This window comes from Terrapene carolina, unplaced genomic scaffold (assembly GCF_002925995.2).
Source record: "Terrapene carolina triunguis isolate 2854851 unplaced genomic scaffold, T_m_triunguis-2.0 Scaffold194, whole genome shotgun sequence".
Classification (NCBI taxonomy): Eukaryota; Metazoa; Chordata; order Testudines; family Emydidae; genus Terrapene; species Terrapene triunguis.
In genome coordinates this window covers 12,497,763-12,512,824 of record NW_020664545.1, presented here as the reverse complement: position 1 = coordinate 12,512,824, position 15,062 = coordinate 12,497,763, and the positions used below count along the sequence as shown (strand labels likewise).

Below are 15,062 nucleotides of genomic sequence, written 5' to 3'. Positions count from 1 at the left end.
CTGCGGGGTCTGTCAGGGCAGAGGTGTCTGTGTCAAGGAGAACGGGAACCAGCCAAGCCCCCCTTTGTCGGCCCTGTCTTAGCAAACGGGACGGAGACGCTGTTTTCCCCTCTGCCACTGAGCGTCACCCAAAGTAAAGGAAACCCTCTGGCTCTAGATCCGCTCGGCTCAGCTTGTGGTGTTGAGTCACTGGCATTCCTGGAGACAGGAGACCCCAGCCCCAGCCCTGCCCCGTTATGGGCCCCAGCCGGGATAGTTGGCTGTTGATTTATGAGGAAAGATTAGGAGAGCTAAAAATACGTTGAGCTTTGCAGAGCGCTGAGCTGGGGGATTTGAGCCCTAAGCACAAGGAGCCAAAAGGCATAAACACCATGGGGGGGAGGGGGAAGGGCTGCTGAGCAGGGGAACGTCCCTGCGATGAGATCGTCTCCCCAAGGCCAGCATAGGACCCCCACCCCCACAGGCCTGGGAGGACAGGTGTATGGGGGGACAGGAGGAGGAGTGGCTGCAGTGCTGTGTGGGCTGGCTATTCGGGGCTGCACAGTGGTCCGTGCAGGGCCAGTAGGGCTGCAGTAAGGTAGAGCAGCCCCAGGGCTATTCTAACACACTAGGGGCAGTCCCGCCCCCAGTCCAGCCCAGAATTCGGGGCTTTGCCTGCTATCTCCCGAGCTGCATTCTGGCGCGTCACTGCCCTGTCCGACCCTGCACCTCCACTAGGAGGCACGCGATGATACCGCTGCCGTCACTCTCCGATGGCACTGAACCCCCGGGAGCTGCTCTCCGGCACTATGTCTGCCTAGCTTGCTGGAACCGAACCCCCAGGGGGAGGGGCTCCCAGCCCAGCCTCTGATCCAAACCAACTTGCAAAGAGTTCTCCTCGTCTGCACTACTGGCCTCTAATCACCAGGGACCAGCCCCCACTGCCAGCACACAAACGGGGGTCAGGATCTCTGTCGCTTCCCTCTGGGAATGCAGGGCAGGAATCTCCCCCCAGCAGCGCCCACCACTGGCCTCCCGCACGGCTGGATCTGCCGTGGGAACAGGCCCAACATATCCTGCCTCCCGTGGGGCTGCGTGTGCTGTGAGAACAGTGCCCACGCCAGTGTAGGGGGCCTAGCTAGGCTCGCCATGCAGGTGACAAGGGGAAGCCCTGGGCGAAGGCTTGGGCTCAGCAGGAGTTTAAGCAGAAATTCGGGTCAGTTTTTAAAACAGGCCCGGACGCCTGGGTTCTCCAGGGCTGGGCACTGAGTCCCGCTGGCTCATCCTTGCTTTCAGAGGGCCAAACCCTGCAGCTTTCTCCTCCCGCTGAGCGAAGGCTGGCAGACTCGGTCCTAGAGGCGATAGGGCCCAGGTCTCCAGGCCGGTGTCCCTGACCCCAGCCTGCCTCACTGCCTTTCACCCGGGAGCCAGCAGCACTCAGCGAAATGGAACAGCTGCCCCCCCCTCCGGTGTTCACCAGCGCTCCCTAGCGTCCTCCAGCGTGCACTGCACCTGCTCCGCCTTGCTCTATTCCGACCCACTGACTGTCTTCCCCTGTGCTCCCTCGTGCCAGGGCCTCTCCGGGCACAGGGCATGGACAGCTAAGCCCCGGGGGATTTGGGGAGAGGAGCTGGAGGAACTGGCTCCCCCCACGCCAGCTGGCAGGCCCAGAGGCGGTGTGCGGCCGCCTGGGGATAGCTCCCCTTGCTGCTGGGGAAGGATGGTGTCTCTGGCTGGGGTGCCTGGTTCCCTGCTCTCCCCTGGGCTGTACGGGGCACCCCACATCCTGGGCAGCTGCTTCCTCTGACCCAGCCCCTCCACTCGCCCACTGCAATCCCCCTCCGTGCCCCTTGGCCCCGTCTCCCACTGCCTCGCTCTTCCCCTTCCGCCCCTCCCCAATTCACCCCGTGCCCTCCTCTCTGCTGTGCCCTGCGTTCAACCCCACCACTGCTTCCCCCCCGGCCACGGCTTCCCCTGCAGCCCCCTCAGCCCGTGGGCATTGGCAGGACTCTCCCACCAGGGCAGAGCCCTGTGGCTGTGCAGGGCACTGGGCATCCCCTAGAGAGGGCGTGTGGCTCGTCTGCCCTTCCCCATCCTGGGGCTCCATGGGGGGCTCCCCCTGCCCGAAGCGGGGCGCTCCCAGAGGGAGTTAATCCTGCTGCCACCGTGCCATGGAGGATTTATCTCCAGCCATTTGGCCCAGCCGGTGTTAATGGGTTTAGCCCGTTCTCAGACGGTCATTTAGGAGGATTTCACAGAACATCCAGTACGGGATTGAAATAAACCCCCCTGCGACGCGCCGGCTAAGCACATCCCTTCTCGGATGGCTTACCCCCCCCCCCCCCACGGCCGGGCTTGGGGGGCACAGAGAGAGGGGGACTCACGCACTCGCACCCAGCCCCCACTGGAGCCCAGACCCACCCAGCACAATCTATCTTTGACGTAGGGAGCTTCTCTTGGTTCTGTGTTTCTTCAGTGCCTAGCAGGCCAGGGACCTGGGCCGAGAGGAGGCTGCTAGGGGCTACCACAGTGCAAAGAATAAATAAATAATAGACAGCGAAACCCACCTCTAGCAAATATCAAAGAGGCTAGCAAAACCCGGGAGCCTGAACAGCGGAAGATTGAATAACCTATCCTAGGGATCTTTAAAACAATCTCACATTCATCAGCATCAACAGAGCCGGCTGGAAAAGGGCTTTTCCCAGGAAAAACTTGGAAAGCAAAAATGGGGAGGGGGCAGGGTTTACGTAATAACCTGCCTCGCTTTGCGTTTTTCATTAAAAAAAACCTCCCCCAAATTTCTAAAGAAACGGGTTTTCTTTGTGGAAAATTTTCATTTAGGAAAAGAAACAGGCCCTTTTACATCCCAAACCAGCTTTGAACAAAACTCTCAGCCGGCTCTGGGATTTTCCAATCCCGGGGTAAAGTGCTTTGCAGCTGCTAACTCAGGACACCACCGAGACGCCTCCCCACTTGGGGTCAGCGCCATTCTTCCCAAGGTGGGGAAACCGAGGCACAGAGAACAGATTGGCCAGCCCAAAGTGCCGAGTCAGTGCTGGGACTCGAACCCAGGAGTCCTGTGTCCCCAGCACGAGACCTTGTGCCTGGTTCTGATTTCAGGCTGGTGTAAATGGACTAGATTCTGCACTGGGCCTCTCGGTGTGCTCTGCTGCCCAGAACTGCTGGAGCTCAGAGTTCTCTGCCCCCCTGCTCCGCCTGGAGAAGGGGGGGCTGTGTGCACTGTCCTCGGTGCCCCCGGGCTGGCTCAATGGTGCAAAGCCCAGAGCAGCTGTCCAGCTTGTGATATGGCGCTTCCAGCAGGGGTCAGGGGACACCTGCAGTCCCGGTCGGGGGGGCTCAGGGTCCGCGCCCAGCAGGGCAGACACAGGCTCGGGCTGTGATTGTGGTCTGGCCCTGGACTCCTGGCATGGCGCGGGGTCTGGAAGGGGGCCCAGGATCTGGGCTTGGAGTCTGAACCCCCCCAGCCCACCTTTACACACACATGTGCACAAACACACAGGTGTACACGGACACACGCACACGCACAGTCTGGGGGGAGGGCTGGGGGCCGGGCCCAAGGACGGGGGGGGGAATAGTTTGGGGCTCCGAGGCTGAGAGGTAGGAAAGCTAAAGAGCCCCTTTAAAAAGTCCCTAATTATGTGAAGCTGGGGGGGTGACCCCCCCGGGGCCATTAGCTGCCAGTGCCCGCTGCCCCCCCCCAACCCAGCAGATCCCTGGGGAACCTCCCCCTACCCGCTGACAGAAATCGCAAGATTATAAAAAGAAATAAATACAAGATAATGTACAACACCCTCCCCCCACCCCGTCCTTGCAGGGACAACTGGCGCCGCCTGGGACCCCAGGAACCAGCCGTCTGAAAAAGGGTCTGTATTGCTTTAATTAGCTCAGCCAACCCCCCCCCCCTTAATGAACGGCTAATTGGGGCTGTCTAGACAGGAAGACAAAACATCAAACAAGGAAGAAATCCGTCCTCAGTAATATGGGGCACCTGTGGAGATGGGGAGCGGCGGGGGCAGGGCCACAGCCTGGCAGTGCACAGAGGGGCTCGGGGCCAGGGACACCGGGAGGGCAGGGGGTGGGCGGGGAGCCAGGTGGCCTCCTGAGCGGGAAGGGCAGCTCACGGGAAGAGCTGCCGGCCCTCCCCTGGAAGATTCATTGACACAGACCCACTCCAGAGACGCTGTGCTGGGGAAGACCCAGTGAACCCATGGAAATTCCCTGCACAGCCATCAGAGACACCTATAGAAACCTGAGTGCCCCTACTAGAGGGCTCCTATAGAGCTGCCACGCACCCAGCCAGGAGCTCCGCTAGCGAGCCCAGAGTGCCTGGCAGAGTGACCCTGCGGCTGCTGGTCTCTGGCAGAGGGAGGATGGCACGCTGGCTCGCCCCCCGGCCATGCCCTCACATACAGCATGCCATGATCAGCAGCAGGCACGCCCCAGGATGCAGGGAGCGGCTCCTTTCCCTGCTCAGCACCTGGGGGACCCTCTGAGCCAGGAACTGGCTCCGAAGCCCAAGTGACTAACCCAGAAAGGAGAAGCCGGGTTCAGGGCCCCGCCTGGCGCCCGAGCCGGGAGAACACGCTGGGGAAGGCCCGGGCGGGATACCTACCCCCTTCCATGTCGTCTGTCCAGTTGCGGCTGCTGCTCGTAGGCGAACTGGGCGAGGTGTAGTACTCGCCCCCCGGACTCGTGTCTATGTCATCCTCCATGGAGCCAGACTTGTGTCGTTTACTCCTGGGGAAGGGGAGGAAGGAGAATTGATCAAGGCGCCAGGGCCTTTCGCTGCCATAGGCTCCTGCCCACAGCCAAGGGCGGCAGTCAGGGCTCGGGGGCTCCCTCCCTCCCTGTCTAGTGGTTAGACCCAAGGATAGGCGTCCGGATGCCTGGGTTCTGTGCCCAGCTCTGGGAGGGAAGTGTGGTCTAGTGGTTAGAGTAGGGGACTCTGCCACTGAATGGCTGTTTGACCGCAGGCGAGTCACCAGCCCAGTCTTATGGCCCCTATTCCCTGAGTGAGTGGCCCACCCGACACGGGTCAGGGCTGTAGGAATGTGACGTTATCACTGTGCAGGGCAGCTGGGAGCGCTCATTACTCAGGGGCAGAATGTCCCCTGGGGTGCGCGTGGCAGAAGAGGAGGCTACCGACTTTGGGATTCTTGGGCCAAGCCCATACGGACGTGGCACCTTGTGGCTGCTGCCTCCTGGAGCCTCGGCGCAGAAGGGGCGCCCGTGAGGAGCTGGTGGCAGGGAGCCCTGGGGTCAGTGACAAGAAGAAATGAAGCTGCTGGGCCCAATTCTCCTCTCCGTTACACCCACGCGACCCCAGTGGGCTCCAAGAGGAAGGGGTGGTCTGGGAGCCAAACTTGTGTTCATGCACACAGCTGCCGCGTCAGGAGAGCCGCTCCCCTTGGCCTTGCTAATCCACCTCCCGGAGAGGGGTCACTGTGTCTATGGAAGAAGCCCTCCCGTGCGCAGGGCGCTGTCTGCGGGAAGCTAGGGGTGTAACTGCGTCGCTCGGGGGGGGGTGTGTGGATTTTTCACACCCCTGCGCGACGTAGTGATACCAACACGGGCCTGGGAAGCGAGTCAGGCCAGAAACAGGCCCCAGTGTAGCCAACCATCGCCAGCAACGCCCGGAGCACCAGTTAACTCTAAGCATGTGTCCGAGGGCTTGGCTGACCCACGCCGGCCCCGATCAAAGACGAGAGAAAGGAAGGGGCTCCCTGAGGCCTCGTCCACCCTGCCAAACCAGTGAGGCAAGGCCGGCAAGATCCCCCTCCCCTCACCTAGCTCATCTGGCGGGAAATCCACAGGGCCTGGTCTCTGCCAGCTTGTTCCCTGGCAGAGGAAATGGACTCTGTGGGCCAAATTCTGCTCTCCAGTAACCTGGCAGCGCCCATGAAAGCCAAATTCTGCCCAGAGACCTAAGCGGGCTGCTTCTCCCTCAGCTCCCAGGCTCCTGTTCTCTCATACTAGTTTACAGGCTGAAAGCACAGGGCGCACACCCGCAGCCACTGAATAATATCATCCTCATCGGCTAGCTATGCATAGGAGTCACGTGGGCAGCTGCCTCTGGGGTGGAACGCAGCAGCTGTTTAACAGCCACACACAACAGTCTAGGATAGGGTGACCAGATGTCCCGATTTTATAGGGACAGTCCCGATTTTTGGATCTTTTTCTGATATAGGCTCCTATTACCCCCTACCCCCTGTCCCGATTTTTCACATCTGCTGTCTGGTCACCCTAGTCTAGGACCGGAAGTGGCAAAGACCATATTCAGAGGGACGGGGATTACAGGGAGGCACAAGGTCCTGTCCAAAGGAGGTAGGGAAACTGCTGCTAATACTCCTCCTCATTCCTAAGACTCCACCGGCCTCAGTCCATATGCAACAGCCCCAGGCATGGGGCCAGGCCTGCGTCAGAGGGGAAAGCCCCCATCACTGGGGGCAGGACCCACGCCATTTTCTGCAGGGCTCCTCAAGCGGTCTCCCATCCAACTCCTGCACAGCCTTGGCCCGGCTTAGCTGGAGCAGTGACAGGCTCACGCCGCCAGGCTGCTGCAGCTGCCAAGCTCAGGGCTGCTCTAGGTTGGCCCTGGAAGCCACCAGGCCAAAACTGCTGGTTAACCACGTCACTGCTGGCTTTGTTCCCAGCAGGGCTGTGACTGCAACAGGTCCCTGGAGCGCTGCAGCACTGCTGGGGTTAAGTAACACATATGCCCCCTCCGCACCAGAGGAGGTTACCAGGCTAGAGGCTGGGAGCCTGGGCTGCAGCCAGTGTGGAAGGAAGGAGTTCCCCTAGGACACCGCGTGTCAGGCAGGGAGAGGACTAGGAGTGAGGAGGAGAGGAGCCCGCCTGCACTGGACTCTGGCTACCGCCCAGCAAAGGCAAAAACCTGCCCTGGATTTCTATTCCGTGGACCAAACTAACCCCGATCTGAGGCCGCGCAGGCGGAGTTTTACACTGCTGCCCGGTGTGTGTGTCTGCACGAGTCCGTGGACGTGCGTGCTCTGTCGGCGTGTGTGACTGGAGCGCCATGCGTGTCGCAGGGTGCAGATGTGGGACTCCATGTGCGACTGCACCGCCATGCGGGTCCCCGTGCATGCTTACATCTCTGTACATCCGGGCCTCTATGGGCACGGTTGTGTGTGTGTGCCCAGGAAGGTGCTTGCACGCATGGGACTAGGCGTGCCGGCAAGCCCCACGTCTGGCTGAAGCAGGACTGAACCTGCCTCGCCCTTCCCACACTGTGCTGCACAGAGAAGGCCTAGAAAAGGCCCAGCTCAGCCCCCACCCGGCCCCGCTGCCCCCAGAGCCCGTGCTGAGGCTGGTACGTACCCGCTGGACGAGGTGCTGGGGAGCGTCCGTCTCATGCCAGTGCTCGAGGGGTTCAGATCATAGGCCAGATGACCCTGCAACTCACCCAGAGAGAAGTTTGGCCCCGTGCCTGTCACCACCGGCGCTGTGGATCACAACATAGAAAGACCCGCGTCAGGGGGGCTAATCAGAAAAACTCCCCTGGGTCTCTGCTCAGGGGGAAAGCTGCGTTTGCTACCCACTCCTGGGGGGACATTCACCCTGGCCGTTATGCCAGCTAAGACTGGCGCCCCCACTGGTCTCGGGAACAGAGCCATTGGCATGAGGCTGCCAGGCTGTGCCCAGACCTGTTCACCAGGCCCTGAGCCGAACTCCACGCAGTCTGCTCCCCTGGAGGGGCTGCGGGGGCGGAAGGGGAAGTGTCTGGCTCTGCCTCGCCATGCAATGGCGCGTTTGTCAGGGCTAGGGAAAGTTCTGGGGCCCCGACGGCTTTCCTGCCTGCCGCCGCGTCCCCGGCCTGGTACTCACTTCGGGAGACCTGGATGAGCTCTGTGACGCTGAATACCCCCGACGTGACAAAGCTCTCCTGGAAGTCTGTCGTATCTGCCGCGGGGAGAGAGAGAGAGATGAGAGGAGCCGAGAGACACGGCTCCGGGCACCCATAGCTGGCACCAGACTCGCCGCCATTCCCTCCCTGTGGCTCTAACCGGGGTGGGCCTCTGCCCAGCCCTCCACCCACAAGCCATCGCTTTGGGGACCTGCCTCCTTGCACGGCCGCTGGGGGCCGGCGTTGCCCAGCAGTGTCATGACGCCCCACCGCGATGCCCGAGGCGCGCACGTGGCACACGGTGCCCAGGTTTCCACGGGTGGGGGAGCTGCCTGGCTTGCTGGTCCCAGCCTTGCTCCTGGGAGCTGAGGCAGGGGCCTGCAGGAGGTCCGGGCTCCCCTTGGCTAGGCCAGAGTCAAGGCCCGGTGCGTTCCTGGTCTAGAGCAGCCTGGCCTGAGGTGCTGGCTCACTGAGTCAATTGCCCATCAATTAGCAGAGCCAAGGGGCTGGGCTGGCTCTGGGTTTGGAGTGGGCCAGGGAGCCTAGATGCTGGAAGTCATCGCTCTGCAGGGACCTAGGGGAGAGGAGCTCCGGGGTAGAGATGGCACCTCAGCTACTGGCCGCATCTCTGCAGAGGCCAGGGCGGGCAGGGCCACGGAGATTCCCTCCTCCCTCCTGCAGCCCTCCTGCTGCCTGTGCTGGGCATCGCTTCCTGGGGCTGCCAGCTAGCTAGAGTCCTGGCAAGGAAGAGAGGCTGTAGCCGCCCCAAGGTGCGGGATCCCAGGGACCTCCCATGGTCTGCTTGGGGCAATGGCTGGAGCAGACATTCCCGCAGCCTGGCGTTAAAGCCGCAATCTGCCCCCTCGCCCAGCAGCTGCCGGCCCATGGGCCCCTGCCAAGTTCCCAAGTCGGCCCAGTGGGAAGATCCAATGGGCACCAGAGCAGCGTTGGCATGGCCCAGCCTGGCTCCTCCCCACCCTTTTTGCTCCTTGTCAACAACCCTGCCCCCCGAGCGCTGCCCGCTCCTGCCTGGGGCTCGGAGAGGGCGAGGGATCCCCAGCCCAGATCCCCAGGCACTGGCTGTGAAATCTAATTTCCTATCTGCGTGACTCATGCTGGCTCCCACGTATTGCACCTGTGTGTCAGATAGCCAGTAACTGACGTACATGTCACACTGACCTGACCTGCTTTCATGGCACTCACATAGCTTCAAACCCCAACCCGGGGTGTGAAAGCAGCTCTAATTCTCTCCATGGGCTGGGTCACAAGTGCTCAGGGTTGCTGTAACTGAAGGAGTGGGCTGTAGCCCACGAAAGCTTATGCCCAGATAAATGTGCGAGTCTCTAAGGTGCCACAAGGACTCCTCGGTTTTTTTAGCCAGAATGTTGCTTTAACCAGAGACACAACAGAGGCAGCGCAGGACTTGCCAGATTAGATCAGGGGCCCATCTAGCCTGGTATCCTGCCTCTAATAGCTGCTTCCAAGGAACGGGCAAGAATCCCGCAGGGATGGGGTACCTGCCCCAGGCACAGGCCCCTCCTGACCCCATGGCTAGAGCTCAGCTCCTGCCCTGAAGTAGGAGGGTTCATTCCCCTTTCAAGCTCTTTTGCTTTTAAAACGTTTACTCTGGATATTCTTGTTATCCATAGAAATGACCCAGTGGCGTGGGTGCAGGACAGCAGGTGGTCCTGGCCCGGGTATGACTCGAGTCCCTTCACTTATTCCTAGATTTTAACGTCAGCCGGGACCACTGTAATCATCTCTTCTGAGCTCCTGCCAGGGGTGAAAGTAAGTCCAGTGACTTACCGGTACGCTGGGGCCAGCTCTGGCCCCTGGAAGGGGCGGGGCCTAGGGCAGAAGGGGCGTGGCTGAGGGAGTCAGAGCCAGCCCCAGCCCACCCTGTAAGGTAAGTGTCCCTCCCCCCCCCGGGGTAGCGGCAGCAGCCCGGGGCTTCGGGGGCTATTTAAAGGGCCCGGGGCTCCCCTGCTTCTACCGCCCCGGCTCTGTAAATAGCCGCGGGAGCCCTGGGGAAGCGGTGGGGCTCCCGCGGCTATTTAAAGGGCCGGGGCAGTAGAAGCAGCGGGAGCCCCGGACTTTTTAAATAGCCCCCCAGAGCCCCGCAGCCCTATCCCAGGGCTCCAGCAGTGAGGCTCTGGTGGCAATTTAAAGGGCCTGGGGCTCCAGTACGGCAAACCGGCTCTTGCCGATACACCGTACCGGGGCGTACGGGCTTACTTTCACCTCTGGCTCCAGCACAGCACATCCCTGAACTAATTCCTGGGGAACAAGCACAGAGCTGGGAGAAAAACACCCCCTTTTGATTTAACCATTTCCAGGGCTGAGAACCCCCCCCACGGCCCCAGGCAAATTGTTCCAATGGTTAATTAGCCTCACTAAAAATTGGACCTTGTTTGTCATCCCGGCTTCAACTCCCAGCCACTGGATTTCATTAGACCTGGCTCTGCTGGACTGAGGAGCCCTCGATTCTCAAATTCCTGCTCCCGAGGCAGCTGCTTACCACATCACCCCTCAACCTTCTCTTTGCTATCCAGACAGAGCTCCGCGAGGCAGGTGTCCCAATCCTGTAGTCATTCTCAGGGCTCTTCTCTGAACCCTCCCCCATGAGCAACATCTTCCTGAATTGTGGGCACCAGAACTGGACAAAGTCCCAGCAGCGGTCGCACCAGAGCCAAATCCAGGGGTAAAAGAACCTCCCTACTCCTACTTGAGAGTCCCCTCTTTATACGTCCAAGGATCACAGTAACCCAGAGCGAGTTCAACTGATTATCCACCATGACCCCAAAGTCCTGTTCAGAGGCACTGCTTCTCCAGGAGTACCCCAAAGAACTGTAGGGTTAGAAGGGACCACAAGGGTCATCCAGTCTAACCCCTGCCAAGAGGCAGGATTTGCTGTGTCTGCACCAAGACAGGTGCTCTCCAGCCTCCTTTCAAAAACCTCCAGTGAAGGACCTTCCACAACCTCTCGAGGCAGGTCTGGTCCATTGGCCTACTGTTCTTACTGAGCTTTAATCTAAATCTGCTCCGCTGTCGTTGGAACCCACTGCCTCTTGTCCTGCCGTCTGTGGCAAGAGAGAAGAACGTTTCTCCATCTTTTTCATCGCCTCCTGTAATGGTTCCTCGACAGGTGACTTCGCAGGTTGGCTGGTTGTGCCCAGCTCACCAGGCAAACTAGCCCGATCTGTCTCAGTGACCTGTCAGCTTCGTTATTCACCAATCTTTGTGTCATCTGCAAACTTTATCGGTGATGATTTGATGTTCTTTTCAAGGTAGTTGATAAAAATGTTCAAGACCGTGGGGCCCAGAACTGACCCCGGCAGGACTCCGCTAGAAGCACATTGATGATGTGTCCCCATTCTCAGTTACATTGTGAGACCCATCAGTGAGCCAGATTTTAGTCCATGTTATGGGTGCCATGTTGATCTTGTATTGTTCTCGTTTTTTAATCAAAATATCCTGCAGTACCAAGCCAAAATGCCTTACACTATTACCTGTACCAACCAAATTTGTAATCTCTTCAAAGAAATCTATCAAGTTAGGGTGACAAGCTTTGCATCTCAGTTTCCCCATCTGTAAAGTGGGGACAATGACACTGCCCTGCATTTGTATTTGGGGACTGACAAGTGCTGTATCAAGGCTGGTGTATGCAGTTCTGAGCATGGGAATCATGCACGCATCAGGGCAGGCTTGGTAGAACAGCAGTCCCTTTTTTTAGCAGCAAATGGCACAAAGGCAGGATGGTCTTGCATTGAGGCTGTTGGCCTGGGTCTCGGAAGAGCACAGGGCTCAGAGATCTGACCCCAGTCCTTCTGAAGATCCCCTGCGTGATCAGGGGCAAGTCCCTTTGGCTCTCCGGGTCTCAGCTTCCTGTCTCTAATCTTTTGTCTGTATAGACTGTAAACTCTTCTGGGCAGGGGCTGATTCGACTGTATGTTTGTGCAGTGCCTGGCACAATGGTCTAGGGCTGGCATGGAGCGTGCCAGCGGGGGTGGCCTCCAGGTGCCACTTCTCAATAATAACTGATGGCTCAATAGTCCTAGATACTTCCATCCCCAGTTGGCAGCCAAGCTCCTGCCCGCATGCCCCGGGGCTGGCACGCTGGCAAAGCTGAGTGCAGGGGCCTCTGGCACGTGGGGGGTGACTCAGAAAACCAAACCCAACCACAGGAGTGACTCAGTGGAAAGCGGCCGCGGGCGGGAGATCCGGGCGCTCACAGCGAGACAGCAAAGTCAGTGAATGGGGGCAAACTGCGAATTTGCCAGCTTGGGATTCAGTCCCTGTTCTGGGCACCAGATCCTACCACTGGCACCACCCTGCCCGTCTCCAGTCACCCTGCACCTGGAATCCCAGGGCATGCTCCCGCTGTCCTGCTGCCCTCTGCCACAGGTCCACGCAAACACTCTGTTGGCCTCTCTGCAAGGAGCCCGAGGACGGCTGTTATGCTGGGGAGCTGGGCTGAGGCCTGCCAAACTCATTCCACGCTCCACAGACTAGCTGATAAAACCTCCGGCTCCTGGCCAGCCAGCGGTCTCCCCGTCGCTCAGCCCGGTCCCCTTAGAGGGAAGCTATTCAGCATCTGCCGGGAGCGTATGTCACCCCAGGCACCGAGGAGCCAAGCCCCTGCTGCAGCCTGGGTTTGCTAAGTCAGCACTTCTGCTGCAGGAGGGCGAGAGTGCGGGGCGGTGCACCAGCAGCAGACGGGGTCAGTTTGGGTCTCAGCGTCACCGGCGGCTGAGACGCTGCTGGCAGAAGCCGGAGGTGGAGGAGAAAGCCCTGGCTCAGCAGTTTCCTCTCCGTGGCATTTTCCCATCTAGCAAAATCCAATCGCTTCCTTTCTGTTCCACCTCGGCGCCTGACCTTTCACCCCCAGCACTTCCGGACGCTGCTCTGGGGATGCCCTGGACCAGCGGCAGCCAGGGATTTGGCTGGCGCAGGCCGGCTGGGAGCCCTCTCTCCCTGCTCCTCTGCCTCCGCCTTGCTGGCTGTCAGACAGACGTGGCGGCCGACCAAAATGTGCTTTTGTCTAAAACCGTGCGGCCTAGTGGGGAGGCCCAGGCCTCAGGACACCTGGGTTCTCTTTCTGCCTCTACCACTGGCCTGCTTCTGGCCTCTGGGTCCCCTTCCCACCCTTGGGGTGCCAGGCTGTCTCTCTAGGTGTCTGGGCAGCTCCTGGCAGTGGGACCCTGATCTTTCTTGGGGGTCCCTAGGTGCTACTGTGATACAAGTAACAAGTAATATTTGTTGCAGGGGCCCAACACGTCCGTGGCGTGAACTCCTGTGAAATCAGGGGCGTCCTATGGACACCCCTCCCTTGACATTACTAATGGGTGAACCGCTCGGTGCCCCACCTGTCCCCCAGAGAGGGGCTTTCCTAGAGCGGAGGGTTAACGTTCCTGCCTGGGTGGGGAAGTTCTGCTCTCCATTAACATCCAGCTCTTCTATTTGTGCTAGTCTGACCCTCTCTCCAGCGCTACCCACCGCACCCAGCCCCACCCCATCTCCTGTGTTTGCAAATCCTCACGCCAAGTCTGAGCTCCGAGCTCGCTTCATGCAAAGGGCTGTTTCTGACTCTGTGCCCGGGAGCTGGGGGGCACGCAGAGCCCGGTTCTTGTGAACAAGGGCGCCTAAGGGGGGCCCAGAGCCTCAGCCTGACAGCCAGGCACAGAACCACTGGTTTGGGGTGCTGGCTGGAGAGGCCTGGGTGCCCTCAGCATCTTCCGCATCGACTGCTGGCAAGAGGGAACCGTGTGCTCTTGAAAAGGCCCCAGCAGCTCTCAGGGGGAAGCACAAATGTGACCCCTTGGGAGCACCTGGGCTTCGCCCTGCCGGCTCATGGTCCTGCTGTGGGCTGTCTGATGTCATTGGGAGAGCAGGCACAACACTGCCCCCTGAAGGAGCAGGTGTCTGTGCTGCTGGCCACTTCGATGCAAAACTCGGCTAAAACCTTCCCGCATCCATAGGGCTGGACTGGCCCAGTGCTCTCCGGCGCCCCCTGCGGCAGGAGTGAGAACCTGCCAATGGTACTGTACTGGCCCAGGGCTCTCCGGCGCCCCCTGTGGCAGGAGTGAGAACCCGCCTGTGGTACTGCATTGACCCAGGGCTCTCCGGCGCCCCCTGTGGCAGGGGTGAGAACCCGCCTGTGGTACTGTACTGGCCCAGGGCTCTCCGGCGCCCCCTGTGGCAGGAGTGAGAACCCGCCTGTGGTACTGCATTGACCCAGGGCTCTCCGGCGCCCCCTGCGGCAGGAGTGAGAACCTGCCAATGGTACTGTACTGGCCCAGGGCTCTCCGGCGCCCCCTGCGGCAGGCGTGAGGTCTGTTCAGCTGTTCCCCGGGTGAGGAGCGCTGTGGCAAAGAGTCTGGGGCGGCTGTGTGACCGCTCTCTGTGCCCCTCAGGACCCCCACGCCCGCTCTGGTAGAAGCGGCCTGGGAGGTAATTTGACAAGAGAGACTGGCCTAGAATGCACGAGCGCTGTACAAGCTTCCCATGCCCAGCGCTGCCAATGCCCCATGCCCCTGGTTTGCAGCCTCTCCACTGTTCCGGTGCTGGGTCCCCCCGACAGCTCTGCAATGGCCCTAAATTCCCATCACCCCTGATGCTCCAGTCCAGGGCTCCCCCAACAGCTCTGCTGCTGCCCCTCAGTCCCACCCCACAGCCCCTCCACTATCCCAGCCCCGGCCCCTGGGCCTCTTCTGAGCAGAAACCTGCCTCCCCTACAGCATCCCAGAATGATGGGGCAGCCCCCACGAATCCTGAGATGTGACAACTAACGAACGGGGGTTCTCGTCCTTTGCCTTCAGGCTGCAGTGGCTTCAGGTCTTCCAGCGTTTCTCCACAGCCACATGGGTGAGAAACATCCCTGGGCTATTTTTTAAACCAAAGCTGAGATTCTCCCATAAGCACCTGACTCCAGAGGCTGGGGCTTTAAGAAACTCCTCCTCCCCCACCCCCATTCTCAGGCCTCGCTGTGCAGAGATTTCCCACCAGGGGACGCTAGGCTGAGAGAGCCCCAAACTCACCACTCTTGTGGCCAGCGAGAGGCCTGGCCCCTGGGTTTGCGGAGGGTGAACGGGGAGGGTGTCAACTGCCTCAGTACCTGCATGGCTTCCTTCCCTGCCCCACAGAGGTTCTGAGAGCGCTTTAAATGGGGTCTGCGTGAGAGATCTGCCCCCCCCCCGCA

The 15,062-nt window shown here is 60.2% G+C and overlaps 1 protein-coding gene across 3 annotated transcripts in view; it reads right to left on the bottom strand.

Moving 5' to 3' along the window:
* NFIC (nuclear factor I C) overlaps positions 1–15,062 on the bottom strand; it is a 149,022-nt gene that overhangs the window by 37,096 nt on the left and 96,864 nt on the right. For all 3 annotated transcript variants that reach the window (XM_026654916.2, XM_026654917.2, XM_026654915.2), the window contains exons 4-6: positions 7,846–7,920; positions 7,339–7,462; positions 4,613–4,737 (exon numbers count right to left, since the gene is read on the bottom strand). In XM_026654916.2, the coding sequence (XP_026510701.1) occupies positions 4,613–4,737; positions 7,339–7,462; positions 7,846–7,920 (324 nt within the window). The remainder of the gene's footprint in view (positions 1–4,612; positions 4,738–7,338; positions 7,463–7,845; positions 7,921–15,062) is intronic.